The sequence below is a fragment of the Pelodiscus sinensis genome, chromosome 7, assembly GCF_049634645.1.
Source record: "Pelodiscus sinensis isolate JC-2024 chromosome 7, ASM4963464v1, whole genome shotgun sequence".
NCBI lineage: Eukaryota > Metazoa > Chordata > Testudines > Trionychidae > Pelodiscus > Pelodiscus sinensis.
The window spans coordinates 1,114,796-1,141,037 of NC_134717.1; the positions used below are offsets into that span (position 1 = coordinate 1,114,796).

At 64.1% G+C, this 26,242-nt stretch overlaps 1 protein-coding gene across 4 annotated transcripts; it reads right to left on the reverse strand.

Annotated features, from left to right (window-relative positions):
* Positions 1–1,170: 1,170 nt before the first annotated feature.
* Positions 1,171–26,242, reverse strand: LOC102453562 (PNKD metallo-beta-lactamase domain containing). 4 transcript variants are annotated; one of them, XM_075933010.1, is made up of 10 exons: positions 25,998–26,242; positions 12,778–12,893; positions 12,234–12,346; positions 7,390–7,448; positions 6,661–6,753; positions 6,178–6,341; positions 5,466–5,552; positions 4,938–5,053; positions 3,901–4,038; positions 1,171–1,378 (listed from the first exon to the last, which is right to left on the reverse strand). In XM_075933010.1, exons 1-10 carry the CDS (start codon positions 26,165–26,167, stop codon positions 1,352–1,354), a joined length of 1,083 nt encoding a protein of 360 aa, XP_075789125.1. In that variant the 5' UTR covers positions 26,168–26,242; the 3' UTR covers positions 1,171–1,351. The 4 variants fall into 4 exon arrangements, with proteins under 4 accessions (XP_075789125.1, XP_075789124.1, XP_075789127.1 ...); XM_075933009.1 differs by having other exon boundaries at positions 1,171–4,038; positions 25,998–26,240; XM_075933012.1 differs by lacking the exon at positions 25,998–26,242 and adding an exon at positions 21,097–21,131 and having other exon boundaries at positions 1,171–4,038.

The following is a 26,242-nucleotide window of genomic DNA, read 5'->3' on the forward strand; positions in this document are numbered from 1 at the left end:
AGCCTGGGAGGGAGGCCGCTGACCCAGCTGAGTGTCCCTGGACTGGGGGGGGGGGGAGTGGCACAGCACAGATCCAGCAAGGGTGGCAGCAGGTCTGCCCGGCTCAGGCTGGGCCTGGCTCTCTCCCCCACGTTGAGCCAAGCCCCCGCGGCCCAGCTCCCAAACCTCCCCCCCCCACACACACACTTCTGCTAACAGGCCCTGCAGTTACTCACCCCCCCCAGGGGCACAGGTCACAGGGACCAGTGGGAGCTCCCCCTCCCCCGACACCTTCCAGGCCCCCAAACCACTTCCCCCCCCCCCCCCCCCCGCAGCTGCCTTCTTTCTGCCCTGCAGGTACCTGGCCTAGCCGGGGGCTCCCCTCGGCTTTGTATCCTACCCCCCTTCGCTCTGCCCGCTGGAGGCCCGGCTCTCCCCCCCCCCCCCGGCGTGGGACAGCTGCCCTGGCCTGGGGGGAGAACCCAAAGCCACTTGCTGGGCAGTAGGGGGGGCTGTCTGGCCTACCCCTGGCCATACCCCTCACTCCGCCTGCTGCAGGGAAAGGCCCTTGGACCGGACCTCCCTCGCCCAGGCCATGCGCTGTACCTCCCAAACCAGCCCCTCCCAAGGGCCAGGCATGGCCAAGCCGGTTCAGGGCCAGGCAAGGAGGGCAGGGGACAGCAGCCTTGGGCCTGTGGAAAGATACAGCCACACCCGGTTACAGGGCCAGGGGCCTGGCGAAAGGCCCAGCCTCCTGCTCTCTCTCTCCAGTCCACCAAGGCGTCTGGCACAGGAGGAGGGAGGAGGGCAGCCCGTGAAGGGTTAAACTCCCCTTTCCCCAGGGATCCATCCTGCTCCAAGGCCCAAGCGCAGCAAAGTTGCTGGTCTCCGCCCGGGCTTACGGGGAAACGTGCTGGGATTCAAGAGGGGGCGAGACGTTCCCAGGCTGGGGCAGTAACCTAGAAAGGGGGGATCCCCTCTCTCCAGTCTGATGGGATCCCCAACTGTGCCTATCCCCCCCGTACCCTCGCCAGCTCCGTCTGATGGTACCTCCTGGCCGCAGAGAATAATGGGGTGCCCCCCGTCAGGGCTGCAAACAGCGCTGGGATGCATTGGCACGGGAGGGTCCCAGTTCACGCCCGCACCACCGCCCCCCTGCACGAGCGCAAAGGCCACTCGCACCAACACCGCTAAAACGAAGGGTTGATTTATTGGCATTTAAAATCCAAGGACAACACGGGACAGTGGCTACAGGAGGCTGCGTGCTCCCAGCCCAACTCCCAGCGCCGGGAACGAACACGGACAGCGGAAGCCTGCCTCCTGCCCCTCTCCACACCCACTGCCTCCAGTGCTGCCTGGCTCAGCTAAAGCCTCACAGTGCGAAATCGCTAGTGGTGATCTATTTCCAAGGGCAAGAGAAAGGGAAGGGGGGGGGAAAACAGACATGGAGTAAATCCTAACCTAACGTATCATCTCTAACGCTGCGTTCTGCCGCACTGCCCAGCCAGCAGCTTCCAGCCGCTTTACAGACCCCAGGGAGCCCCCCCAGCCGCTTTCAGGGCAGGTATGGGCCCTAGTTCACAGATGGGGAAACTGAGGCACAGAGCAGTGACACGACCTGTCCCAGGTCACCCAGCAGGAGCTGGGAATGGAACGCCAGTGTCCTGTACTCTCTGTTTTCCTCCCCCCAGGTTGCTGCATTTTTAAATCAAGGGAGTTTTGGTAACAATTTAAACCTGGAGAGCTCAGCTAGTCACCAGAACCCCTCCCAAACCCAGCTCCGCTCCATAATGCTTTTACGTCTCCAGAGCCCTTCCCCCAGCGGCCCTCACTCACGACCTCCATGGGAGACTGGGAAGGAATATTGCTATTTCAGAATTGGGGAAACTGAGGTAGCAGTCTCTCCCAGGGGTTGTGTGTGGCTATACAGATTTTGCACGCACACACACACCCCCCATTACTTACACACACACACCCCTTTTCCCCCTCCCACCACTCCCAGGAGCATGGACATAGGAGCAGCTCCGCAAAGTAACCAGATCACTTCACCCCCCTACACCCACTTTTCCAGCCCCTCTCTAGAGAAACACCCCCCGCAACCACCCAACCTCTGCCCTACGCTGCACTCTGAAAAGTCCATGTCTCCAGTTAGCCTCTTCTGCAGCATTCACTGGGACAAAGATGCCTAACCCGGGCTCAGGCCTGGCTGTCTGGGGTATGCTCCTTGTTCCCTGGATGATGGGTGAATTCACAATCCCCCCTCCCCATTTGTTGACTCTCACTTTTCCCCCCACTACAGATCCCTTGTGCATGTGTACGTTGTGTTCACCGACTGCGAAGGGCAACAAACGTAGCCCGGTGCATGGTGACAGAGGATTCCCTTTGATTGCTGTAGCCGGTGGAACTCATTGCCACAAGAGAGCAGCGAGCCCAAGAGCTGAGTAGGACCCAACACAGGGTCAGACATTTATACTGCTAAGATTAGGGGTGGAGAAGATGCGGGTCGGCTTCGGCCCACGTCACTGGATCGGGCCTGCGGCTGACTCATTAGGACCCTCAAGGCACAAAGCAGCTCACACCCCTCAAAACAGCTGGCTGCTTTCTGCTCTGGACGCCGGGGGAGGCTTCACGTGCTGCCCCCGCCCAGCGCAATCTCTCCACTCCCATTGGCCAGTTTCTGTGCTCTCACACCTGGTGCCGTAAGGGGAGGAAGCGGGCTGGGGGGGCCGACCAGAACCGGACCACAGTGCAAACCCCTCGGCGCCACAGCTGGTCCAAGCGGAAAGCCCCTCGGGCCCCCGCCACCTGGCCCCACTCTGGGTTCCCAGCAATCTGGCCCCGAGCTGGGGCTGCGCAGGAAGCAGGGGGCTCAGAGGCAGGGGGCTGCGTGGCTCTGAAGCGCCCCCCGCAGGCTCTGAAGAGAGCAGCAAGTCTCCCAGCCCCCAGCGCAAAGGGAGGGGCGTAGAACGGCCGCCGGGCTGGGGGTCTGCGATAGAAACGCCCGGGGACTGTGCGCTTGGAGCAGGGACCTGAAAACACACCCGGCCCCCCCCAAACACACCCCCAGTCAATGGAGCAGCTCTCACTTCAGGCAGGGAATTCCATCACCAAAGTTAACACGGCCCCTGGAGAGAAGCCCCCAGCCCGGCAGGGAGCAGCCCCACGGCCCGGTCCCATCCTTGCTCCCTGCTAGGGCTGCGCCTGCCTCCGTGGGCCAGGGAGGACGGGGCTGGCAGGAGCGCTCAGCGCCAGGTGGGTTTTTCCGTCCACTCCCCGAGCTGAGTCTGTGCAGCGGCGCCCCCCGCTGGAACATCTGGCCCAGCCCCGTCTCTCCCCGCCGGAACATCTGGCCCAGCCCCGTCTCTCCCCGCCAGCAGCAGGCTGGGCAGGCACTCCCGCAGCAGGCAGCGGCTCTTCCCCACGGGGCGGCTGGGGCAGGATGCAGAGGAAGCGGCCGACAGACCAGTGGCCATGCCCCTCCCCACATGCTGGGGCGCCCTGGGGCCCGGCTTCCACCGGCCAGCCCCACAGAAAGAGGCACAGCCTGCTCCCCGGAAAAGCCTTTCCAGGCCCCCCCGCCAGCCCCCAGCTGGGGGTGTTAACTCATCCCCCGCAGCAGTCAAAGGGCAGCTGGCACACGTCCAATCAGACTCCTCCTGGGGGGGTGTCAGCCTGGAGTTTGCCCCCCCTTCTTCTTTCCACTGGGGGGGGAGATGCCTGCTGAACCCGACTATCCACAGGGCCGAGGTGGGGGCGTTTCTGCTCACTAATCCGGCCCAGCATCACTTGGGGGATCCTTTCCAAGCCAGCTGCTCCCCACCCCACGGGGAAGCTCCCTCTCCTTGGGGAGGCCAGCAGCAGGCCTCGCGCGGCCCCGCCGGGGGGCTAGTTGGCTCTGTAGACGTCCTTGCGGTGCCGCACCTCCTTCAGCACCCGCGCCCGGAAGCTCTCCCAGTCCTCGTCGCTCAGCGGCTGCAGGCCCAGGGCCCGGTGCAGCTCCCGGCAGTGGGTCCGCAGGAACGGGTTGTACTCCTTCTCCTCCCCGATGGTGGAGGGGCACTGGGGCGGGGAGAGAGGGGGGTGGGTCAGCCCAGAGCCATGTGCCCTGCACAGAGCTGCAGGCCCTGGAGACTACCCATCCCAGCATGCAATGCACGATCTGCAGCAGAGAGGGGCGTGCTGGGATGGGTAGCCCCTAGGGGCTGCTCTGTGCTGAAGGCAGCAGGGCGCACTCCACGCTGTGCTCCCCAGGAGCGGCACCGCGGCCGCCCGTTTGCACCCAAGCTCCATGACGCCGCCACAATTTGCATGGCTCCTCCCGCTGCTTGTACCCAGAGACCGGCTCCTCTGCTCCCGTTTCAAAGCCATTTCCCTCACACCCGCATGCGCCACTGTAGAGCTACTGAAATGCAGCTGCCTCTGGGGAGGGGCGTGGCAGCCATACTTAACAGCAGGCTGCTCCGACACGCCGAACAAGTCCTGCTTGAAACCCAGCGAGGTGAGTTTCGGGAGGAGGAATGGAATTACCCAGGCACCCACTGCCGACAGTGGGGGGCCGAGACACCTTTGCGGGGTGCAGTGACACTGTTGGGGGGTGCAGGGGGAGCTAGCAGTGCTGTGGCATGTGTGGGAGGGATCGACACCTGCTTGCCGAGCCCAGCCCTTGCAATGCCGGGGCTCCCAGCCTGCCGGCCACGTGGCGAGGGGTTAACACTGCAGCACACGGCTGACCCCAGATGGCCGCTCCCTGGCCTTGCCCGATGCCCTGGGTTCCGGTTCCGGCGGGCGGGCGGGGATTCAAACCACCCTGCTGCCGGGCAAGGAAGCAGCTGGATCTGAGCAGCAGCGGAAGCAGCATGTGCATCTGGCCAGGTGTTTCCCAGCCCTGGTGCAGGGAGAGGGGCAAGAGCCAGGAAGACGGGCCCCAGGCCCCGGGGCCGGTCGCCCCTGCTACTCACCGTGCTCCTCTTCTCCAGCCGCTGCTGCGTCACCCACTGCAGCTTCTGCTCCAGCACCGGGTTCTCCGGCTCCAGCAGGCTGGCGAACATCAGGCACTCCTGGGCGTACTCGTGTCCTGGGGAGCAGGGGGCAGCAACCGGGGGAGAGGGGCTGGGGTGAGCTGAGCGCCCCTCGGAGCCCACCCAGGGACATTCCCGACTCTCTGGGGACCTCGCACCAGCCTTCGGCCCCTTGGGTCCCCTGCAGCCAGCTGGGAAGTTTAGCTCTCAGGAGCCACGGCACCAGCGCTGGGGACGCCCCTCAATCCCAACCAGCCCCCCCCAGCCCAGCTGAGCTCCTGGCCTGCCCGGCAGGGACGCCATCTGGTGCAGGGACCCCCCTGTCTCCCCATGCGGGGCAGAGGGCCCCCCACACTCATAGCACTGAAATCCAGGCTGGCTCCTGCCCCCGCAGCTCAGTGTGGCTGGGGAGAGCCCCCTGCCTCTGTACCCCCCCACCCCCGGCCGGCCACCCAGCTGGGTGCTCACCTGGCCAGAGCAACGTGTCCTCTGCCAGCTCGGCAGCCGTGTCCAGCGAGGCCAGCATGGTTTCCGGTGTCCCCTCGAATATCCGCCCTGCAAGGCCGGGGGAGTGGGGGGCGCGTGACTCAGAGGAAGGGATCGTGGTCCCCACGTGCCACAGACCACCAGGAACAGCATCCTGGGGTCTCAGCACCTAGGGCCTCTGGCATCACTGGGCCAGCAGGCAAGGGGCCCCCCAGCCGCACCTCACCTGGGGTGCGAGGGGGTGGTTCTGACCTGTGTGGGGTCTCGTGGCCCCCATTCATCCCCCACCAGCAGTGTCCAGACCGCCACAGGCCCCACAGGGCACCCATGAGCGGCCCCAACCCTGGAGGATAATGGACACGCTACTGCCGCCAAGGGGGGGAGCGCCCCCGGGACAGAGAGGAGCCTCTGGAGCTGGAGGATCCGAGTTCTGACCGGATGCTGCCCACCGGGCGCAGACCCCGGCATCCCCAGAGTGGGGTGGGCCAGAGGGGCATCAGAGAAGGGACCCGAGGACACTCGGGGGCCTCTTGCTCACCAACACCACGCCCCAGCCGCTCCCCCCCCCAGCGCTAAAATGCAGCCACCTCTGGGGAGGAACAGGGCAGCCTAGGGAAGCCCAGACACGTGGCAGAGTGAAGGGAGGGAGCAGGGGGGCCTGAGTCCCCCGACAGAGCCGAAGGGCCCAGCTCACCGCAGCCCGAGAGGAAGAGGAGGTCTCCAGAGAAGAGGCAGGCCGGCCCCGCGAAGGGCTTCCCGTCCAACACGTAGACCATGTGCCCCACGGTGTGGCCGGGGGTGAAGAGCGCCTTGAAGCGCAGCTGTCCCACGGAGACGACCTCCTTATCCAAGAGGGGGCTGCAAGAGCGAAGGGGGGAGGCTCTTAGGGGGCGGGACGGCCACCGAGCCGTGGGCTCGGGGGCGGGGTCAGGCAGCGTGTCCCGGCCCCCTTGGGAACAGGCAAAGGCCGGCCCAGCAGTGACCATCCAAGCGGCTGCTGATTGGCCCACACGTGGCATGAGCGTGGCAGGGCTCAGCCCAGCTCCATCCGCACCCCTGGGGCAGGTGCAGCAGAGACGGGGGCCACAGAGCAGGGCTGCCCGCTCATCCCGGAGGGCAGGAGGCCCAGCCCCTGCGGGCACATGACCCCCCCCACCCCCGCCCCCGCCCCACTTACTTGGTGAGCTCAGAGATGGAGTCATAGGCGCTGCCGTACACCTTGCAGGAGCTGTGACGCCGCCGCAGCGCCGTGTTCCCCCCGCTGTGATCCCTGCACGAGAGACACCGTCAGCCCCCCCGCCAGGCGCCCCCCGCGCCAGAGATGCCGTCAGCCCCCCCCGCCAGGCGCCCCCCGCGCCAGAGATGCCGTCAGCCCCCCGCCAGGCGCCCCCCGCGCCAGAGATGCCGTCAGCCCCCCGCGCCAGAGACGCCGTCAGCCCCCCGCCAGGCGCCCCCCGCGCCAGAGACGCCGTCAGCCCCCCCGCCAGGCGCCCCCCGTGCCAGAGACGCCGTCAGCCCCCCCGCCAGGGAGCCCCTCCCAGTGGCTAGGACGGGGGGGGCAGATTTTAAGGGTACTGAGAGGAGAATCCAGGGGGATACCCCCAAGGAAGGGTGGGGCCTCGGCTGGAGACACCATCTCACGGGGGCTCCGGGGCTGCGTCCGTTCCTAAGGGAGCGAGGGCCGGCCCAGGGCCCCCCAGCAGTCACAGCCCAGGGCCTGGGCCAGGGAAGCAGAGCGAGGTCTGGAGTCCCCCTCCCCTGCTCACAAGGGGCTTGCACGACGGGCTCTCCTCAGCTCCACCAACCCCCCAGGTCTCCCTCTGCTCCGGCACCGCCCATCGCTTCCACACGCCAGCGCCGGGCCCTGCCCTTCCCCCACTCCCCACCCGCCCCTCCCAGCCCTTACCAGTGTTTGTGGGTGCACAGGATGGCCTCCAGCGTCACCCCCTCCTGCTCGATGGCAGCCTGGGAGAGGAGAGAGCGTAACAGCAGCAGCCCCGCCACCCATGGGCTCTGCCCCCAGCCTGGGGCAAGCTTCCCCCCCCCCCAGCTAAAGCACAGGTGGGGGGTGTTGGGAGCGACTGCATCAATGAACGGGGAGGCCCCTGGGTTCATTCCGTGCGAAGAAATGGCTCCCAGACCCCCCCACCGCTCCCCGTGGTTCATTCCGTGCGATGGAACGGCCCCCAGAACCCCCCACCGCTCCCCGTGGTTCATTTTGTGCGAAGGAACAGCCCCAGAGCCCGGCGCCCCCCAGACCCCCCCGCTGCCCACCGTGGTACACTCCGTGTGAAGGAACGGTCCCCAGAGCCCCCCACCGCTCCCCGTGGTTCATTCCGTGCGATGGAACGGCCCCCAGAGCCCGCCATGGTTCGCGCCGTGTAAACACCCCCTAGAGCCCGCTCCTGCCCCCAGAGATGATGGGGGAGGCTTGCCCCCCCCCGCCCAGGAGTGCCACAGGGCAGGCAGGAGCAGAACGCAAACCCAGGGCCCCCCACGCAGCACAGGGCCCTGGGGGGTCTGGACTCTCCTGGGGGCCCTGCCGGCCCCACCTCGCTGCTGGGGACCCCCAGGGCGGCTCTGGCTCTGCTGGGGCCGAGCAATGGGCCAGCTAACCCGGATCCTGCCTGACCACGGCGGTGCCAGGTGCTGCGGACGCAGAGAACGGACCAGGGCAAGGAGCAAGTGGCCCATCCCGTCGGCAGGGCCCTCCCTTGGGGTGCATGGGCCAGGACCCTGCCCTCCCCCCTGCTGCCGGCACCAGGCCTCCTGATAACCCCACCGGCCACCCCGAGCCCCCCGAAGCGCAGAGCCCTGCACCAGGGCCCCAAGCCGTCCTACTGACAGGACAGCTCTGCGCTGGCTGGTCCCAGCCCCTGACAGCATGGCTAACAGGCACTGAGGGACCTGCCCTCCAGGAACTTCCCTAGGTCCTTTGGGAACCTAGGTCCCCAGCATCCCCTGGCAGGGAGTTCCACAGGTTGACTGCGTGCAGGAAAAACTCTTTTCAGTTTGTTTTAAACCTGCTGCCTGATACTTTCATCGGGAGACCCTGGGTCCTGCCTTGAGAGAAGAGGGATTAACACTTCCCTAGTCACGTCCGCCACCCCCTCTCTCGCATCCCCTTAATCACCTCTCCCCGAACCAGAGCGGCCCCAGACTTCACTCCCTGGACCGAAGCTATGTCCTGCCCCCTACCCAAGCATTTCCCTTGTCCTTCCCTGATCTCCTCCTCATGCTACTCACTCTCTTTTGGAGACGCGGGGCCCAGAGCTCCACGTGGCGTTCAAGGCAGGGGTGGGCAATAATTTTTGCCCGGGGCCACTTCAAAAATGTTTGAAGTAGCCCCGGGCCAGCCTGGAAGGGGCGGATTGGCCTGGGAGCGGGGGAGCCCCCTTGCCCCCCCTTCCCACTAGGCACCCATGCCCTGGAAGAGGCTTGGCACGCTCCCCCACCCCCAGGCCAATCAGGGCCTGTGGGCGAGCGAGTACGAGAAGCCTCCTCCTGCCCTGCCAGGAACACGTGGCACTTTGAAGTGCCACATGCTCCTTGCAGGCCAGGGCTGGGCGAAGGAAGCTTCACGCAGCTCCCCCACCCCCAGGCCCTGACTGGCCTAGGCAGGGAAGCAGCAGGGCCTCCGGGCAGGATCCCACCTGCGGAGGCCCGTTAGCCCATCCCTGGTTCAAGGCGAAGGCATCACTGGCATGACGAGATCTTCTCTTATCCAGCCCTCTCCTCGTCGCTCCCAACACGCCGTGCGCCTTCCTGGCGGCTGCGCACGCCAAGGGGCTTTCCGGGAGCCCTCCACGGGGCCGGCTGGTCTCTCTCCAGCGGGAACGGCTAGTTCCCACCCCGTGCTGGGGGAGTCAACCCCGCCCCGCCCCCATCGGCACTGCATTGCATCTGCCCGTGCACCGCTCGGCTCGCGAGCTCCCTTGGGCCTGCCCCCGCCGGCTCCTGGCTCCACTCGCTCCAGCCACTGTGTGTCCTCTGCAAATGTTGCTGCCTCACTTTCATCTGCAGCTCAGACAAGCCATTTCCTGCCCCGGAGCTTTGTACTTCGCAAGCTGTTTAACCAGCAGCACAGAGCTTGGGAGCCCGCCAGGCAACCTCCCGGCCCGCTAGGCAACTTGGGGCCGCGAAGGAGGGGAGGCTGCTCCCACGCCTCCACGGCCGGCCGCGCGAGAGGTGCAGAGCCCGCCGCCGCCCCCCGTGGTTGGCGCCATGCGAAGGAACGGCGCCCAGAGCCCCCTGCCATCCCTCGTGGTTCGCTCCGTGCGAAGGCACAGCCCCCAGAGCCCCCTGCCATCCCTCGTGGTTCGCTCCGTGCGAAGGCACAGCCCCCAGAGCCCCCTGCCATCTCTCGTGGTTCGCTCCGTGCGAAGGCACAGCCCCCAGATCCCCCTTCCATCCCTCGTGGTTCGCTCCGTGCGAAGGAACCGCCCCCAGAGCCCCCTGCCATCTCTCGTGGTTCGCTCCGTGCGAAGGAACCGCCCCCAGAGCCCCCTGCCATCTCTCATGGTTCGCTCCGTGCGAAGGAACCGCCCCCAGAGCCCCCTGCCATCTCTCGTGGTTCGCTCCGTGCGAAGGCACAGCCCCCAGAGCCCCCTGCCATCCCTCGTGGTTCGCTCCGTGCGAAGGCACAGCCCCCAGAGCCCCCTGCCATCCCTCGTGGTTCGCTCCGTGCGAAGGCACAGCCCCCAGAGCCCCCTGCCATCCCTCGTGGTTCGCTCCGTGCGAAGGCACAGCCCCCAGAGCCCCCTGCCATCCCTCGTGGTTCGCTCCGTGCGAAGGCACAGCCCCCAGAGCCCCCTGCCATCCCTCGTGTTTCGCTCCGTGCGAAGGCACAGCCCCCAGAGCCCCCTGCCATCCCTCGTGGTTCGCTCCGTGCGAAGGCACAGCCCCCAGAGCCCCCTGCCATCCCTCGTGGTTTGCTCCGTGCGAAGGAACCGCCCCCAGAGCCTCCCGCCTGCCATCCTCCGTGGTTCGCTCCGTGCGAAGGAACAGCCCCCAGAGCCCGCCGGTGCCCCCAGGGACGATGGAGGAGGCTCGCCCCCCCCCAGGAGTGCCACAGGGCAGGCAGAGAGCAGAACGCAAACCCAGGGCCCCCCACGCAGCACAGGGCCCTGGGGGGTCTGGACTCTCCCGGGGGCCCGGCCAGCCCCACCTCGCTGCTGGGGACCCCCAGGGCGGCTCTGGCTCTGAGCGACGGGCCAGCTAACACAGATCCTGCCTGACCGTAGCTGGTGCTGCAGAAGCCCCCGGGCTGCTGTGCCAGACCCACTCTTCTCTTCATCGGGGGCCCCTCGTGCGAGCTCCGCGGGGGGCTCGGAGCCCCCCAGCTGTTCCCTAAGGCCCATGGCCCTGCCTGCTGCTTCCGCAGGGGTCCCGGGGGGCAAGGGAGGGGATCTGTCAGAGTCAGCCCTGTCCTGCTGGGGACCGCCGGGAAAACTCCGCCCTGGCCAGCGGCTGCGTCTCTCCGGATCGGTTTGCGGGGACGCGCCAGTCTGGGATTCACGGCTCTTGCCGGGGAGGGAGGCCCAGGCGCCGAGGGGTTAAACAGCAGCAGCGCCAGCGCAGTAGCACTTGGCATGCACTCGGGCTGGCCCGTCACTCAGCAAGCTGGGACAAGGCTCCAGAGAAGTCAGCCCAGGCCACGTGGGGCAGGGAGCCTGGCACGGCCTGGCCACGTACACGGGGCACCACAGTCACACTCGCCCGGGCACCAGAGCGGAGCTAGCGGCAGGTTTGCATCGACCCCCCCCCCCCCCCGTGCGCCATCTTGCCGTGCCAGAGGCGCCAAGGAGCAGACACGGCTGCTGGCACTTTCTCCCGCCACTTGGCCTGGCCACGGCAGGGATACAACAGGCAGCCAAGCTCTCGGTCGAGCAGCAAGGCAGTGCATGGCTCCGTTGCCCTCTGCTGCTCCCCTGTGTCATGGCCCCTATACTGCTAAGACTCAAAGGGGATTCGCCTTTGTGCTGTGCAGCTGTCGGAGCAGGACCCAGCCCAGCTGTTATGACATGCAGCTCGGACACAAGCCCGGAGCCTGGGTCCTGCCCCGGCTCTGTGGCCCCCCGCTTCCTGCCTCCCCGCGAGCAGGGGGGTGCCAGAGGGGGTATTTCCCACCCCCAAGAAGGGACGGCTGCATTTCCTTTCTGCGCCCTCCCCGACAGCCCTGCCTGGCTCCCTGTTCATCCTCCCCTCCCCCTTCCACAGTCCGCTCGCTCTCAGGGGTTCAGCCTTCCCCGTCACCATGGCATCTGGGCTCCTACCCTGCCAGATCAATAGCAGCTGCCCAGTCCCTGGGGGCTCCGTGGAGTCTCTGGCACCCCCGGACGCGGAACAAACAGGCGGCCGAACAAAGGGCTTGTGGCCTCCGGCAGCAGGAAGAGGGGGCTGGGCGGGTGGCCGCAGAGGCCTTTGAAGTGCGGGCGGAGGGGGGGGGCTGATCTTTGATGCCTGCCGGGGAGGGAGGGGCAGGCAGGGATTGGAGCTACTGGCAAAGGCATGCCCAGGCGGAAGTGAGCAACCCCCCCCTCAGCCCCACAGCCACTCCAAAGTGTGGCCATCGCATGGGGGTCCCCTCCCCCTCCCCTGCTGCATCTCCCCCTGCACCAGGCTGTCTCAGGGCACGGCTCCTGGTCAGTTTCTCAGGCTGGCAGGTGCCGTTGGGGTGGCAGAGCGCCCCCGCCAGGGCAGGAGAGGAGCTGCCCCGTGTGTCGGGCCCCGGGGGGTGGGGGCTCTCACCTGGACGGCCAGCGGGTCGGAGGGGTCGACGGCGGCGGCAGCGTTGGAGCAGGTGTCGATGACCAGGTAGCTGTAGTTGTTGGATAACACTGGGATGGGCAGGATCTTGACCCCTGGGGGACCAGGGCAGACGGACAAGCAGCTGAGAGGGGGAATCTGAGCCGGAGCCCCCCGGGTCCGGGCCCAACCAGCTCAGAATGGGGGAGTCTGAGCAGACGAGGCCCCGGTTACGGCTGGAGCCGCTCAGGCGATTCGGGGGCTGCCAGGGAGACCCCCCCCAGTTGGCACCTGGAGCCACGTGTCAGCACGATGCAGCTCGGCACCGCCAGCTCTCCAGCCCGGGGCTCTGCTCCTGGAGCTAAGGGAGCAGCTCCCCTCGTGGGGAGCAGTAGTAGGCTCTTATCCTCTTGTGCACCAGCTGCTGGAGGTGGCTAGCGACCCGCCCCCCTGCAGGGCGAGACCTTGGCACCCCGGCCTCGTGGGGATGCCCGAGGACAGACGCCGGGAGTGGGGGAGGGGGCAGCCCCAGCAGTTCAGGACTCACCGCTGAACACCACGGGCTGGGGGATGGAGTGGCCATGCGGGAACCGGTCCCGGGCTCTCTTCATCTGGCGCTTGTAGAACAGGTAGCCCAGCTTGGTGCGGGTGTACAGGCTGTACCTGGGGAGACAAGCGAGGGTGAGACACACAGGGCCCGTCTCCCTCCTCCCCCACCCCCGCGGGGCCCTGTCATTCAGTCCCTCTGCCTGCCCCCTCGATGATGGGGGCGGATTGGCGGCAGGATCTGTGGGGCCCGCCCAGAGTGCAGGCAGGAAGGCCCCAGGGTCTGGATTTCCCCCCTTTCCAGGAGCGGGCAGCAAAAGCTTTTGGAGCAAACACTCCCAGCTGCCCCAGGTAGCCCGGGGCAGTGGCCAGGGGACAATGGGAGCCCAAGGAGCAGGGAGCCAGGACGCCTGGGGTCCACCACGGAGGGACGCCAGACACCCCTGCCAGCAGCCCCGCAAGGAGGGGGCTTTGGGGAGCCCTTGCCGGCCCCTCGCGGGGATCTCGCCCGACACACGTCTGCCGCCGGAGCCCAGTTCAGTCGCTGCCCCCGCGCCCAATAAGCCAGCAAAGCGCCCTGGTGCCTCACCACGAGCAGGGGTCACTGGCCCCCGCCTGTGCCCAGGGCACCCCCCTCCGCGGCCTGGGCCACACTTCCGAGGGGGTGCAGATCAGCGTAGCCTCCTTGGCGTCAATGGGGCTCCGGCCATTCGCACCAGCTGGGGACCCTGGCTCCAGGCCGCCAGCCCCGTGTTGCAGCACAGGAAACGGGATCGGACACAGCTTCACGCACCCCTGCCTCTGCCCCCGGGGAGCCCGGCTCTGCCCCCAGCCCTCCAGCACCCGGGACTGGCACCGCCTGTCTGCCCAGCCCTCCCGCACCCGGGGAGCTCGGCTCTGCCCCCAGCCCTCCAGCACCCGGGACTGGCACTGCCTGTCTGCCCAGCCCCCTCGCACCCGGGGAGCACAGCTCTGCCCCCAGCCCTCCAGCACCCGGGACTGGCACCGCCTGTCTGCCCAGCCCCCTCGCACCCGGGGAGCCCGGCTCTGCCCCCAGCCCTCCAGCACCCGGGACTGGCACCGCCTGTCTGCCTGGCCCCCTCGCACCCGGGGAGCCTGGCTCTGCCCCCAGCCCTCCAGCGCCCAGGACTGGCACCGCCTGTCTGCCCAGCCCCCTCGCACCCGGGGAGCCCGGCTCTGCCCCCAGCCCTCCAGCGCCCGGGACTGGCACCGCCTGTCTGCCCGGCCCCCCCGCACCCGGGGAGCACAGCTCTGCCCCCAGCCCTCCAGCGCCCGGGACTGGCACCGCCTGTCTGCCCAGCCCCCTCGCACCCGGGGAGCCCGGCTCTGCCCCCAGCCCTCCAGCGCCTGGGACTGGCACCGCCTGTCTGCCCAGCCCCCTCGCACCCGGGGAGCCCGGCTCTGCCCCCAGCCCTCCAGCGCCCGGGACTGGCACCGCCTGTCTGCCCAGCCCCCTCGCACCCGGGGAGCCCGGCTCTGCTGCCAGCGCTCCAGGGCTGGCACAGTGGCCAAGCGCCATGCTGGCAGGATCTCCCCACAGGGCCAGCTCCCCCAGAGATGTGGCCCGGGCCCTGCCCCGGTGCACTCTCTGGCGGCTCTCCAAGTCAATGCAACCGCCAGAAGCAGGCAAACCCGGGAGCAAGCCACTGCCAGCTGGCGCCGGAGAGGGGCGGGGGTTACCAGGTGGCAGCAGGCGGCCCTGCTAGCGGTAGGCAGCTCAGGCGGGCAGGCCAGGCACGAGCAGGGGAGCCGAGGCAGGCTGGGGGTCACTGAATGCCTGGGCCCCCTGCAACGCGGGGAGGGAGCTGTGGGTCGGCCCGAGGGGCGCGGGAAGAGAGCACAGCGCCCAGCTGCCCGCAGCCAGCCTCAGGAGGGGGTTCCCAGGCGGCAGCCGACCACGCTGCGGATCGCCATCCCAAAGCGGCCCTCTGGGCACGAGCCGCGGGCAGCCCCTGCACGGACCAAGGCTGGGCCCGGGGGCAGGCGGGCCAGGCTTGAGAGAGGCCCTTTGCCCTTCCCCCCACCCACAATCAGCCTCCAGCTTATCAGGCGGCTCTGGAATTCCCCGGGCAGCAGGAAGTCCGGGCACCCCCGCGGGCCCAGCTGGGCTCGGAGCGAGGGCACAGCCCAGGGAGCCGCTGTCAGCCGGCCCCCCCAGCAGAGGGGTGGGGGGGGGGGGGGATCTGGCAGCTTGCCAAGGAGTCCACCCAGGAGACAACACGCGCGGGAAGCCAGGTGGGTGCCCCAGGGCGGTGGGTTTGGCTGGGGGGCCCCCCCTCCTCTGCGTGGATCCTAGGGCAGGAGGGTCCCAAGCCAGGTGGGTGCGGCTGGGGAGCCCCCCCTCCTCTGCGTGGATCCTAGGGCAGGAGGGTCCCAAGCCAGGTGGGTGCGGCTGGGGAGCCCCCCCTCCTCTGCGTGGATCCTAGGGCAGGAGGGTCCCAAGCCAGCTGCCTTGGGAAACGGGCCTGTTGGGAATTCGGGGCCCTGTGGGGCTGGGGGCCAGTGAGCGGCTGCCTGGAGAAGGAAGGCAGCGGGGGGAGGGGGCGCCATTTCTATTGGTGGCTCTAGACAGGGGCACGAGCCGGAGGGGGGTCTGGAGGGGCCAGCGGGTCCGGACTCCTGGGTTCCCCCCCCCCGAACTCGCCCGCCCTCGTGCCGCAGACCAAGAGGCAAGGCCAGCAGCAGGGTGGTGCCAACCCCCAGCCGGGAGCCGGGCATCTGGTGGGGCCAGGCCAGGGCAAGCTGCGCTGTGTGCAGGCCGGGGGAGCTGGCAGTGCGTGAACCGAGGCTGCCAGTAATTTTCCAGCGGGCTTCCCCGCCCCCAGTTCCCTCCGCCAACGGCTCCGGCCAGCCCTGGGATCACACAGCCGCCCGGCCCCCAGCCCTGCGGTTTCTGAAAGGGGGAACTAGGCAGCAGCAGCCTCAACGGCTTCTCTTGGCTTTTGCTTAGCTCCGTCTGGCTGTCCCGGGCGGGAGGGGGAGGCTCAAACCGTCCCACGAGGTCAAGTGCCCCCAGGCCTCCGCTCATTTCTCCGGTGCCTCCCCCGCTGCGGGTTAGGAAACTGAGGCACGGGGCAGCGACGCGACCCCGCAGGGCTGCATCCTGTTACCTACCAGCTCTGCGTTCTAGGGGAACAGGGAGCGACGCTCACGGGAAACCCCCTCCCCCAGGCCTCAGCTTGAATCACAGACAAAGCAATGAAAAGGCGGGGGGAGACCCCCCCCCGGTCCCCTCCCGACCAGGGCGCTAGGGTTCAGGGAACGCCCCAGCCCCGTCTGCATTGACAGCCCAGAGACATCGCCACGAGCACGCCGCACGGACACCAGCCCTTCCACGCTGAACTCTGGGACACCGAACGCAGAGACGCACGGCCTGATGGGAAGTCTCGGCTCCAGAGGCTAATGACCCCAGGCCTGATCACCCCCAAGTTAGTCCTCATCACACCAATTCTAGGATGGAGCCTATTGATATCCAAATGCTGACACCGCCTCGTTGCATTGTGAGCTCCTTCAGGGAGCATCCCCCATAGCCAGGAGCGACCAGTCTGTCTCACCTGTTTACCCATGAACAAATCCAGGGTCCTCCTCGAACTACTGTCCCGTCCCTACAAAAACTCCTACCCTTGCCCCACGAAAACCTGTTCTGATCCCTGGATTTAAACGAGCAGTTCCATTGAGACGACTTCATCTCCTGCTGGGGGCGCTGCTCGTCTCCTGCCCTCTGGACCCCCAGCACCCCCTCACTGTCTGGGAACCCCAGTGCAAGCTCCACAGAGTAGTGAGGTAGGTAGGTAGGTGCGTGGGTCTCTCCCCCTCTCTCCTATGTAAACTGTTGTACGGTTTGCTAGCCCTAATCTTGGGAATCAGTTTCAATTTAGATTTAATATTGTAACTGTTGTGTGTGTTTGGCTCCCTCACGCCTCTCTATAGTCACTACCCAGAAATAACTAACTTTCACTGTTAAGCTGGTTGCTTCTCTCTTTTCCTTTCTCTTTTGCTCACTGTTTCTCAAGAATAGTGATCGAAATGCAGCCGTGTTAGTCTGGGGTAGCTGAAACAAAAACCAGGACTATGTAGCACTTGAAAGACTAACAAGATGGTTAATCTGAGGAAGTGGGTCTGGCCCACGAAAGCTCATCACCTACTAAACCATCTTGTTAGTCTTCAAAGTGCTACCTAGTCCTGGTTTTTGTTCCTCCCGCGGTGTTGTTTCAGCTCTGCAACAACGCTCACGCGGTGTCACTCTGCAACAACGCTCCTTGTACCCAAGCGACAGATCCCTGTAGCGCCCCAAAATCCAGTGGGGTTGGCTCATCGAGTGGTTTACCAGCGGACGATTGTGGGGTGAGAGTAGGGAAAGGGTAGGGTTGCCAGAGGGTTTCAGCAAAGATACCGGCCACACTTGGCATGACTTCACAATCTACATTCCCTCCTAGTTCTATTTTCCCATTTCTGTTCTCTCAATTTTTCCTGAACAGAAAGCGCCAATACTGGACTGTCCGGTTCAAAACCGGACACCTGGCGACCCTAGGATAGGGGGTGCTGAACCTGGGGCCATGAGGATGGCAGCTGAAAGGGCTGTTTAATCAAGGCCAAAGGCACATGAGGGTGCAGTGTGGCACAGCTGTTGACCCAGCCTGCTGAGGCCAGAGACATAGAGGGGGTCAGTGTGTGAGTGCTGATTCCCCACTCCTCTCGGACGTGCACTGGTAGCGGGTGAGTGTGTGTGGGGCGAAGGTGGGCGAACCCCATCCTGAGGTACCTAGTTCCTGCAGGAGAACTCCAGTGGGAGGGGGAACTGGCAGCAGAGAGCATCAGCTCCATAGGAGAGCACAAGCAGCACACGGATAGAAATGCACCTCCCCCTGCCCCATAAGAGTAACCTATTAAACGAGCATGCCGCAGAGTATTGGACAAATCTGGTAACACCACAGAAGGCCTGGCAGGGGCTGAGACCCGGAGTCCTGACTTAGGGCCCTGTGCTCTAACCAGTAGTCACCGTGCCCTCTGAAAGGAGATCCAGGGCAGCAGCTTCCTTGCCCCCATCTCCCTGAGCAGTGCGCCCTCCCCCCCACACTCAGCACAACCCCCCAGGGGTTTCCAGCTCAGCAGGGCAGTCACAGAGGAGGGCTCCTGGGTGCCACCCCCTTGCTCTGGGAAGGAGGGGGTGGGGTCTAGTGGTTAGAGCAGGGACTAAACTCAGGACTCCTGGGTTCCACTGCTCTACCATGGGTCTTTGGGCAAACCCCCTCCTCCGACCCCGTGTCCCTCCGTACCACAGGGGAACAGCAGCGACTGCCCGAGTGGGCATGTGGCTTCTGGGAGCGCTGGAGATGGGACCCTACGAGGCCAGAGAAGAGAAATCCCAGAAGATGCTGGACCACGGGGAACCCCACTGGTCTGACCCCCCCCTTCAAAGGAGGCAGCAAGACCCACCCGAGGCCCCTCCACTAAAGCTGAACCGCGGCCACGCCCCTCGTTCCCAGCCCCTTGCTATGGGGGCAGGGACCAGCAGCAGTTCGAAGGCTGCGGGGAGGGCTGGGACCAGCTGATGCGCACATGGTGGCCACACGGGCAGCCCGCGGCGAGCACGGCAAGGCCGAGAGGGATGCACGGTTCCGTCTCTGCCGGCAGAGATTGGCTCCGAGCCCGGCTCCTCTCACTAGGGATCTTGTCCCGAGGGCAAAACATTCTGTAGGGAGCAGCTCAGCCCCACGCCGGACAATTATGGAGCAGGCTGATTAGCAACATGTGCTGAGCCCTGGAGCAGCTACTGGCCGGCGCGCGCGCAAGAGCACCAGAGTTTGACCCCCCCCCCCCCCCCACGGCGGATGCGCCGATTATCTGCCGACACAGCAGTTCCAAAAAGGGTCTGATGGGAGCCCGCGAATGCCGCAGCAGTTACGTGGGTTCGCTGCAGTGCGGGTTCAGAAACAGCTTTCGCTGGGTTGATGGGGGGGGGGGCGCATTTTTCCAGCCGCGCCAAACCGCTGCCCCAGCGGAAACGCCACCGTGGAACGCCACCACCACACACTCACTTGGGGGTTTCAAGCTTGCCCCGAAACTTCCAAACTCCTCCCCATGCCGCAAGAGGGAACTGCCGCTTTTCAAGCCAAGAAACATGCTTCCAGGAGCAAGTCATGCCTGGAGAACAAGGAAACGAAACAGACCTCACGGGCTACCACTGGCCGAGTGAGAGAACGAGCAATCGGTCAAACGGCCTCAAATCTGCAGCAGATCTTAAAAACCCCAAACTCTTCAGCTCTAGTTACAGATGGTGCTGACGTTTCTAATATAGGGCTAGTCACAATGTTTCCTTACAGACCCAGACTGTTAGATCGTGTGTGTGTGAGATCGTGTGTGTGTGTGAGATCGTGTGTGTGTGAGATCGTGTGTGTGTGTGAGATCGTGTGTGTGAAACCGGATTCTGGGTAAACGGGTCGGTCAATAACTACTTCAAAAGCAAGCTATTCCCGCACCAACATTAGTGGTTGTAGAACGTTTTCCTGTTCTTGACACCTCACTTTTCTCTCTCTCTCCTTCCCTTCCCCCACCCCGCTGCTGTCTGAAAGACCCGCAGCAAATTGTTACCAAAGTCAACAGATGACACAGCTAGATGCGCTACCCAGCGGCACACACAAAGTAAACAAACCACAGGGACAGGGGAATGTAAAGCCTTGACTATAGGAATTCCAGATCCTTTCAGCTCAGCTCGCGCTCCAGCACAGCTGCACGAGAGAACAGTACCAAAGCCCCGTAGTGAACAATTATGAACTATTTTTGCTGGACAAAATCAGACTAGAAAGAAGCTACAACATGGAGGGTAATTAAGCCTTGGAACAATTAACCGAGGGTTGTGAGTGGATTCGCCCATTGCTGGGAATGGTTAATCAAGAAGGGATGTTTCTCTATGGGTGTGTCTAGACTACATGCCTCCGTCGACGGAGGCATGTAGATTAGCCAGACCGGCAGAGGGAAATGAAGCCGCGATTAAAAGAATCGCGGCTTCATTTAAATTTAAATGGCTGCCCCGCTCTGCCGATCAGCTGTTTGTCAGCAGATCGGGGCAGTCTGGATGCGCCGCGTCGACAAAGAAGCCTTTCTTGATTGGCACAGGTAAACCTGGTTCCACAGATTCGCACGTTCTAGTGTAGAACAGCGGCGAAGCGCTTTCAGAGAGAGGTGTGATTTGAGCGGACACGGTCCCACAGCACGGCCTCTCCTACAGAAACGAGGCCAAACCACCTTCCCCACGCGGGCGCCGAGACTTGGCCTCTGTGAAAGCGCCTCGCCGTACAAGCACACGTCTCTCCGAGCCTCACAGGCCATAAAGGGCGTGCGTGGCGCAACCTGCTCTGAACATGCCTGAATTCTCAGCCATGTTAGTGCTGCATTAACCGGGGGGCAGGGCACCGGAAAACGAAGGCAAGGCATCCGACCACCTCTTCCTTAAGACTCCCCAGCTGCCTGAGGCTCAGTTCCTGCCGCTGACGTCAGCAGGAGAGACAGTGATGGGCCTGGTAGATAGTGAAACCACAAGCAGCATCTCCGAGGGCCATGTTGGATGAAGCTTACGAATCATGCCAGGCCAGGCTCTGTGTACGAATCATGCCAGGCCAGGCACTGTGTACGAATCATGCCAGGCCAGGCTCTGTGTACGAATCATGCCAGGCCAGGCTCTGTGTACGAATCATGCCAGGCACTGTGTACGAATCATGCCAGGCCAGGCACTGTGTACGAATCATGCCAGGAACCATGCACAGTGCATGTCCGGGGGGAGTATTAAGGAAAAGCACTCAGGCTGCCCAACCTCCGTCCAGAGAGATACCAGCCTCCGGGGAGGTTTCCACATCCTGGCATAAATAGGTGGCATTCGCACAGCCTTGGGGCCTTCTTTCTGGCCCAGCGACCGGCCCGCCGACAGGGCCCATGGGATCTTCCGTAAGCCTGGAGGAGCTCCCTCTGTGTTGCCCCATGTTGGCCCGGGAGGCTTTTACCTTATGAATGAAAGTGCTGGCTTTGCAAGCAGGGGCGGCGACGTGTCTCTGGCCCCGGACCCTCGGAGAGCAGGCCAAGCGCCGGGACCAGCCAGCCAGCTCGCTGGGGGGCCATGCGGGGGATACAAGTGCAGTCCCCTGGAACATCAGATTCAGCGTTGCCTGGCAAAGCCCAACCATTTACTTCCTGCAGCCAGCGACAGCAGTGCAAGAGACCAAAGCTACACACCGCCACGGCAGCCCCCACTCGCAAGCCCCAGCCGGCAGAGAACGGACGCATCGCATCGCAGGTTCATTCTTACCCCTCGGGAATACATCCCATTGTGCTTTCGCGAAAGGCAAGAGCTGACAGTCTCCGCCGCTTGGCTCTGGTATGGTTTCCAAACACGGCCCATTAACGACGCTTGGCGTTTGCCCAGCCGCTCGCACAGTCAAAGCATTGTCTGAACACGGAGCTGCCGAGGGAGGGTTCAATTCCTTCTCCCGGTGACTTCACCGGCAGGATGAGATTGGGGGAATAAAGCCATTCCCGCCGATAATCCCAGGCTCCCTTGAGCCAGTGGCACACAATTCTTCCCGGCTAGTTATTTGTCGGAGACATTTGGGCATTTGCAGTGACCCGAGAGAGGCAAGTCCCAGAGGGGTCACCATGAGAGTCTGTGGGTAAAAAACACTTTATCCAACAGAAGAAAACGGGAGTACCGTATATTCCGGCGTACAAGACGACTTTTGATGTTAAAAAACATCCCCCAAAAATCGGGGGTCGTCTTGTACGCCGGGTATGGGGCGCGCCTGGGATGCCCCGCCGCCGGCTTCCCCTGAGGCTTTGCAAAGCTGCTGCGGCTTTGCTCCTGGTGCCTCTGGTCTGCTGGGGACCGTCTCCAGCAGACCAGGGACACTGGGAGCAAAGGAGGCGGAGGGGCGCTGGGGTATAAGATGAAACCCTATCTTTTAATTAAAAAATTAGGGGGTCGTCTTATACGCCCAGTCGCCCCTATATGCTGGAAAATACGGTATGACAAGGGAAGGCTGAGCTTGTGACCTGCGACCCCGCAGAGTGAGGGTCAATTGGCCCCCCGGTGCGCACAGCTAACTCACTTCATCTCTCCGAGCCTGGCCAAACCGGAACAAGGAGTTGCAACTCACCAAGACTCCAGGCCTAGAAGAATTGGTCGTCTTGAAGGTGCCACCGGACTGACTGGTTTTGCTGAAACAGACTAACCCAGCGGCTCTCCAAGGAAAAGGTGTTTTGAGTCAGTTTCCACCTTTCCCACACTAGATGCAGCAGCTGGCTTGGGCAGCATTTCTGCTTGGTGAGTTTTATAAAACGCCCTGGAGGCAAGAGTTAAGGCTTGGGTCTAAAGCCAGTCACCAACAGCTCTTCCAACCCCTGGACAACTCCCGCCTAGGAAGGAGGACTCTTGCTCAGACTAGATGAAGAACTCAGCTAGGGGCAGGGTTGTTTGATGTCCCTCAGTCAGTATGCTAGGGGCGAGCCATCTGCAAGCCCTTGCCCCAGTACAGACGCTCCTTCCTGCCTGTTAGCGCCATTATTTCAGGGATGCATTCGGCTCTCCCTTGGATTCTCATCCATCCAGCTGAGCTGTGAAGGCAGCAGGCATGCCGGCAGTTGAGCCTCGGGGCTACTGGGCACTGCTGTTGCATTGGGTGGGTGGGAAGCCTGGTGCCTTCTCTCTCACTGCTCTCCCAGCTACACCAGAGCTCGGGTGAGGACAGAGCATTTTTCTGCATCGGCCTGGTGGCTCAGCACAGTTCAGTGCCCACTTCCCTGCCACGTTCCGAGTTCCGACGAGGAGATCCGCTTTCCCAGGGGTCGAGTCCCAAGGCAAGACACCACTAGGCCAGACTCTTTTCAAAGGGGCTCAGCCTTTGATGGCCGAAGATCTGCCTCCTGGTGCACCCCAGCTCTCCACACAGGAAGGAAAATCCAGGTGAATACACACAGGCCAGGTCTATGCTAGTGCGAGAAAAGGGCATGCACGTTCCCACGTGTTAACCAGCGTGTTCAAAGGCTAGTGCAGACAGGACAGCTGTGGGTTCATGTGCATTGGCTGGTCCTGGCAAACCCCGTCACACTCCCCTTTACCAGTTCACACGAGTGACAACTACCAACTTGAACCACGTGCCCGAGGATTAACACAGTAGGTACCACATGCCTTTCTTCTAGAGAAGAGAAGGTCACAGAGCTGAACAGGCCACCTGGCTAATCGGGCTGTGTCTGTGTGCCTGGCTACTCGACACACACAGCGCCGCTCCCGCTGAGACAGATGCTACAGGTTAGGGATGTGAACAACTGGCCTGTCGCCTATCCGAGAAGCAAATGTGCTAGCCCCCAGGAGAACACACCCCACCTCCCTACCATCAGGGTGCTCCTTATCCAGCCTTCCTGATGGGGCAGCTGGTGCCAGCTATGGTGATGCTCCATGGGGGAAGAGGTTGAAGCTTGAACCCATGACCCTGGGGTTGCCAGGCCAATGCCCTAACCCCTAGGCCACTCCAGAACACATCCCACTAATCCACCTTCAGGGAGTCCCTCATCAGGCTTTCCTGAGGGGGCAGCTGATGCCGGCTGTGGCTGGAGTGTCAACTAGTCCCTTCCCCCCCCCCTTGCTGCCTCTACCAGAAGGAGGCAGCAAGGGGGAGGGGAGAGGAGGGAGTGCTTAAAAGAGGCAGCACCGCAGGGACCCTAGGGCCAGACCCCAGGCTCCTTGCAGCGCTGCCACTTTGAAATGCTGCGTGCAGCCCGGGTCCAACTGGGAGTCCGCAGCTGGTCCCGGGCTCCCCATGGGGCTGTTGCTACATTTCAAAGGCGGCGGCGCCCTTATCGACTAACGGAGTAATCGACTAATAGTCGACTTATCGACTAACAGAAGAGTCAACTAATTGAATATCAATTAACTGATAAGGGCGGAGGTGCCCTTATCGACTAATCAATTAACTGAAATTGCATCAACTATTTGATTAGCCAATTCATCGACATTTTACATCTACTTGGGGTTGAACCTCCCTAGTCCGGCACTCTCTGGTCCGGCAACATCTGTGGTCCGGCATGATTTCAGTTAGCTTGATGCCCACTGATCGTGCATGTGGCCAAATGTCTTGTGGTCCCATAATGTTTGTTTACAGTCACCCATCCTGGCTCTCAGGGTTCTGTGCTGTTATTTAGCTCCGATTTACCCCTAAGTGTCTTCTAAGCGCCCAGCAAGCAGGGGAAGTGCTGGTAATGCCGCTAGACAGCATTGACTTCTCACGGTTCAGCAAATTCTCTGGCTTGGCACCGCGTCCTGAGGGTGCCGGGTTAGAGAGGTTCTGCCTGTTCTATAAAGCGCCCTGACCATCAAGCAGCAGAAATCAAAGCTAAAATCGACCTCTCAGCTCTGAGCCTTGAGCAGAAAGTTCTTCCCAAGGGCCCTGAATGTAAACTGGTACAACTCTGCTTTCCTGAGCCTGCCCACAGCTTCCCCCCTCCCGCCCCCCGCAGCCGCTTCCCCAGGCTGCAATGACCGAATGCGCGTGGCCAGTTTTCAAGGTACTTGTTCAGATCCTGTGAGCTCCAGCCAAAGTGTCGCGCGTCAGGTCAATGTCCTGCTGCTGTGCAGGAGTTACTCCCCAGGCAGGAGGGCCCGACAGAGGCGGAAGCGAGGGGAGAAGAAAAGCAGACGACCCCCCTCCTGGATTGGAGCCGGAGGTCTCGGGAGGGATCACAGATGGCAGGAAGCGCATTCGCCTCATGCAGCAGCTGGGAGAGACTGGAATGTTGAATTTACCAGACGCCTCCTACCTAGATGCTGACCATGACAGATGATGGCTCTGCAGCCCCCGATAAGCCAGGGAGCCCAGCACCCACCAGGCATGTCACAGAACACGCTGTGCACCGCAGTGCCTGCCCCGAGGCAGCCACAGCCAGTTCCAGACATGAGATAAGGGAGAGATGGGGCGAGGGAGGATCAAGGCTCAACAAGAACAGGCAGCTGCACGCACCCGACAGCTCACGGGGCTTCTACTGTTCGTGTTTACTGGCTTGCAGCTTGCACCCTGGGAAAGGGGTGTGGGCAGAGGGAGCTGGGCATATTGCCAGGGGGCTGACCCGCTCCTCCATCGCTGCGTAGCTACAAGGCACCCGGAAAGCGTGTCAAGCCGAATGCACAGTGCGGCACGTACCCACACATCAGCCAGGCAGGCCGGGCTATGCCAGGGTCCTTTAACACTCACTTGGCACATGACCCGTCTCTTACCGTGCAAACAAAGGGACTTGCCCCTCGACCTCCGGCTGCCGGAGCCCTCTCCTCCCCGCTGCTGAAGCCCCCTCCCTGTTTCGGCAGCCGCAACACCACGCAAACCTGGCTCATCGGCCTCTCTTCTCCCCGGCCTGTTACTTTGACTCTCCTGGCTTTTGCATGGACCAATTTCAGCCCATCTGCCACAATGCACACCCCACACTGCTGCATCTGGTGACATGCCTGCCCTGCACTGCCCAGCGCCCGAAAGGGACGGGCTGCAGCACGCAGGAAGGATGCTCGAACCTGCGCCAGCGGCGTGTCACAATGCCTGACGGACAATAAGCTAGTCAGGCAGAGGCTAGGCACCCAGCTGGGCCCAGAGGCGCAGACGCCAGATGAAGCTGCTGCCGTCGCCGCACCCCTGGGTCTGGGGATCTGGGTCACGAGGGGGAGGGATGCTGCCAGGCTTTGTGTGGGATTTGAAAGCAGCCTTTTCTCCCTCTCGCCCCACACAGCTGGAGCGTTCAGGAGACGCCGGCGGAGGGGTGCGCTCGCTGCGGCGCCGAGCCCAGGGCAGCAAGGGACGCGCCTCGCTCCCCGGCACAGCACAGAGCGCCAGCCGGGCCCCTCTGCGCCCCAGGGGCCACGTGCATCACAGCCACCCCCCCGTGGCACAGGCACCCCCCCGTGGCACAGGCACCCCCCCAGTGGCTTGGGCTGGTACCTCAACATCCAGGGCTGGCCAAGCCTTTTGGGGTCCCCTGGGAGAGGGGCGGCAGCTGTGACACAAACCCAGGCAGGGACCCACCCGGCTCAGCCCCTGAGCGACCCCCGCGGGCTCCCTCTCCCCGCAGCCGAGCCCCCCGGGTCCCTGCAGCCCGCCCGGCAGCTCGCCCAGCTCCCCCTGGCTCACCCCGACGCCCCCTCGGGAGCCGGCGAGGGTCCCGGCGCCACCGACTCACCCGATGCGGAACACCAAGGGCCCGGCCAGGGCCATGAGCGCCTTGGCGAGGCCGTGGCGGAGCCGGCGCGCCGGCCGGCAGCGGGCGAGGGAGGCGGCCCCCAGCCCGCAGCAGGCGACCAAGGCGGCCGCCAGCACCTGCAGCCGGGCGAGGCAGCCCGGCCACGCCATGCTCCAGGGCGCTCCGCCCCCCGGCCGGCCACGCCTCCGCCGCCAGGGCGACCAGCGAACGCCCAGGCCCCCAGC

Excerpts from the sequence above, each read along its gene's own strand:
- LOC102453562 (XM_075933009.1), bottom strand. The coding sequence starts at position 26,167 with ATGGCGTGGCCGGGCTGCCTCGCCCGGCTGCAGGTGCTGGCGGCCGCC. Across the intron at positions 5,553-6,177 it reads CCTCTTCCTCTCGGGCTGCG|GGCGGATATTCGAGGGGACA; the intron begins GTGAGCTGGGCC and ends CCGGCCTTGCAG. Across the intron at positions 5,054-5,465 it reads GGACACGTTGCTCTGGCCAG|GACACGAGTACGCCCAGGAG; the intron begins GTGAGCACCCAG and ends CCTGCTCCCCAG.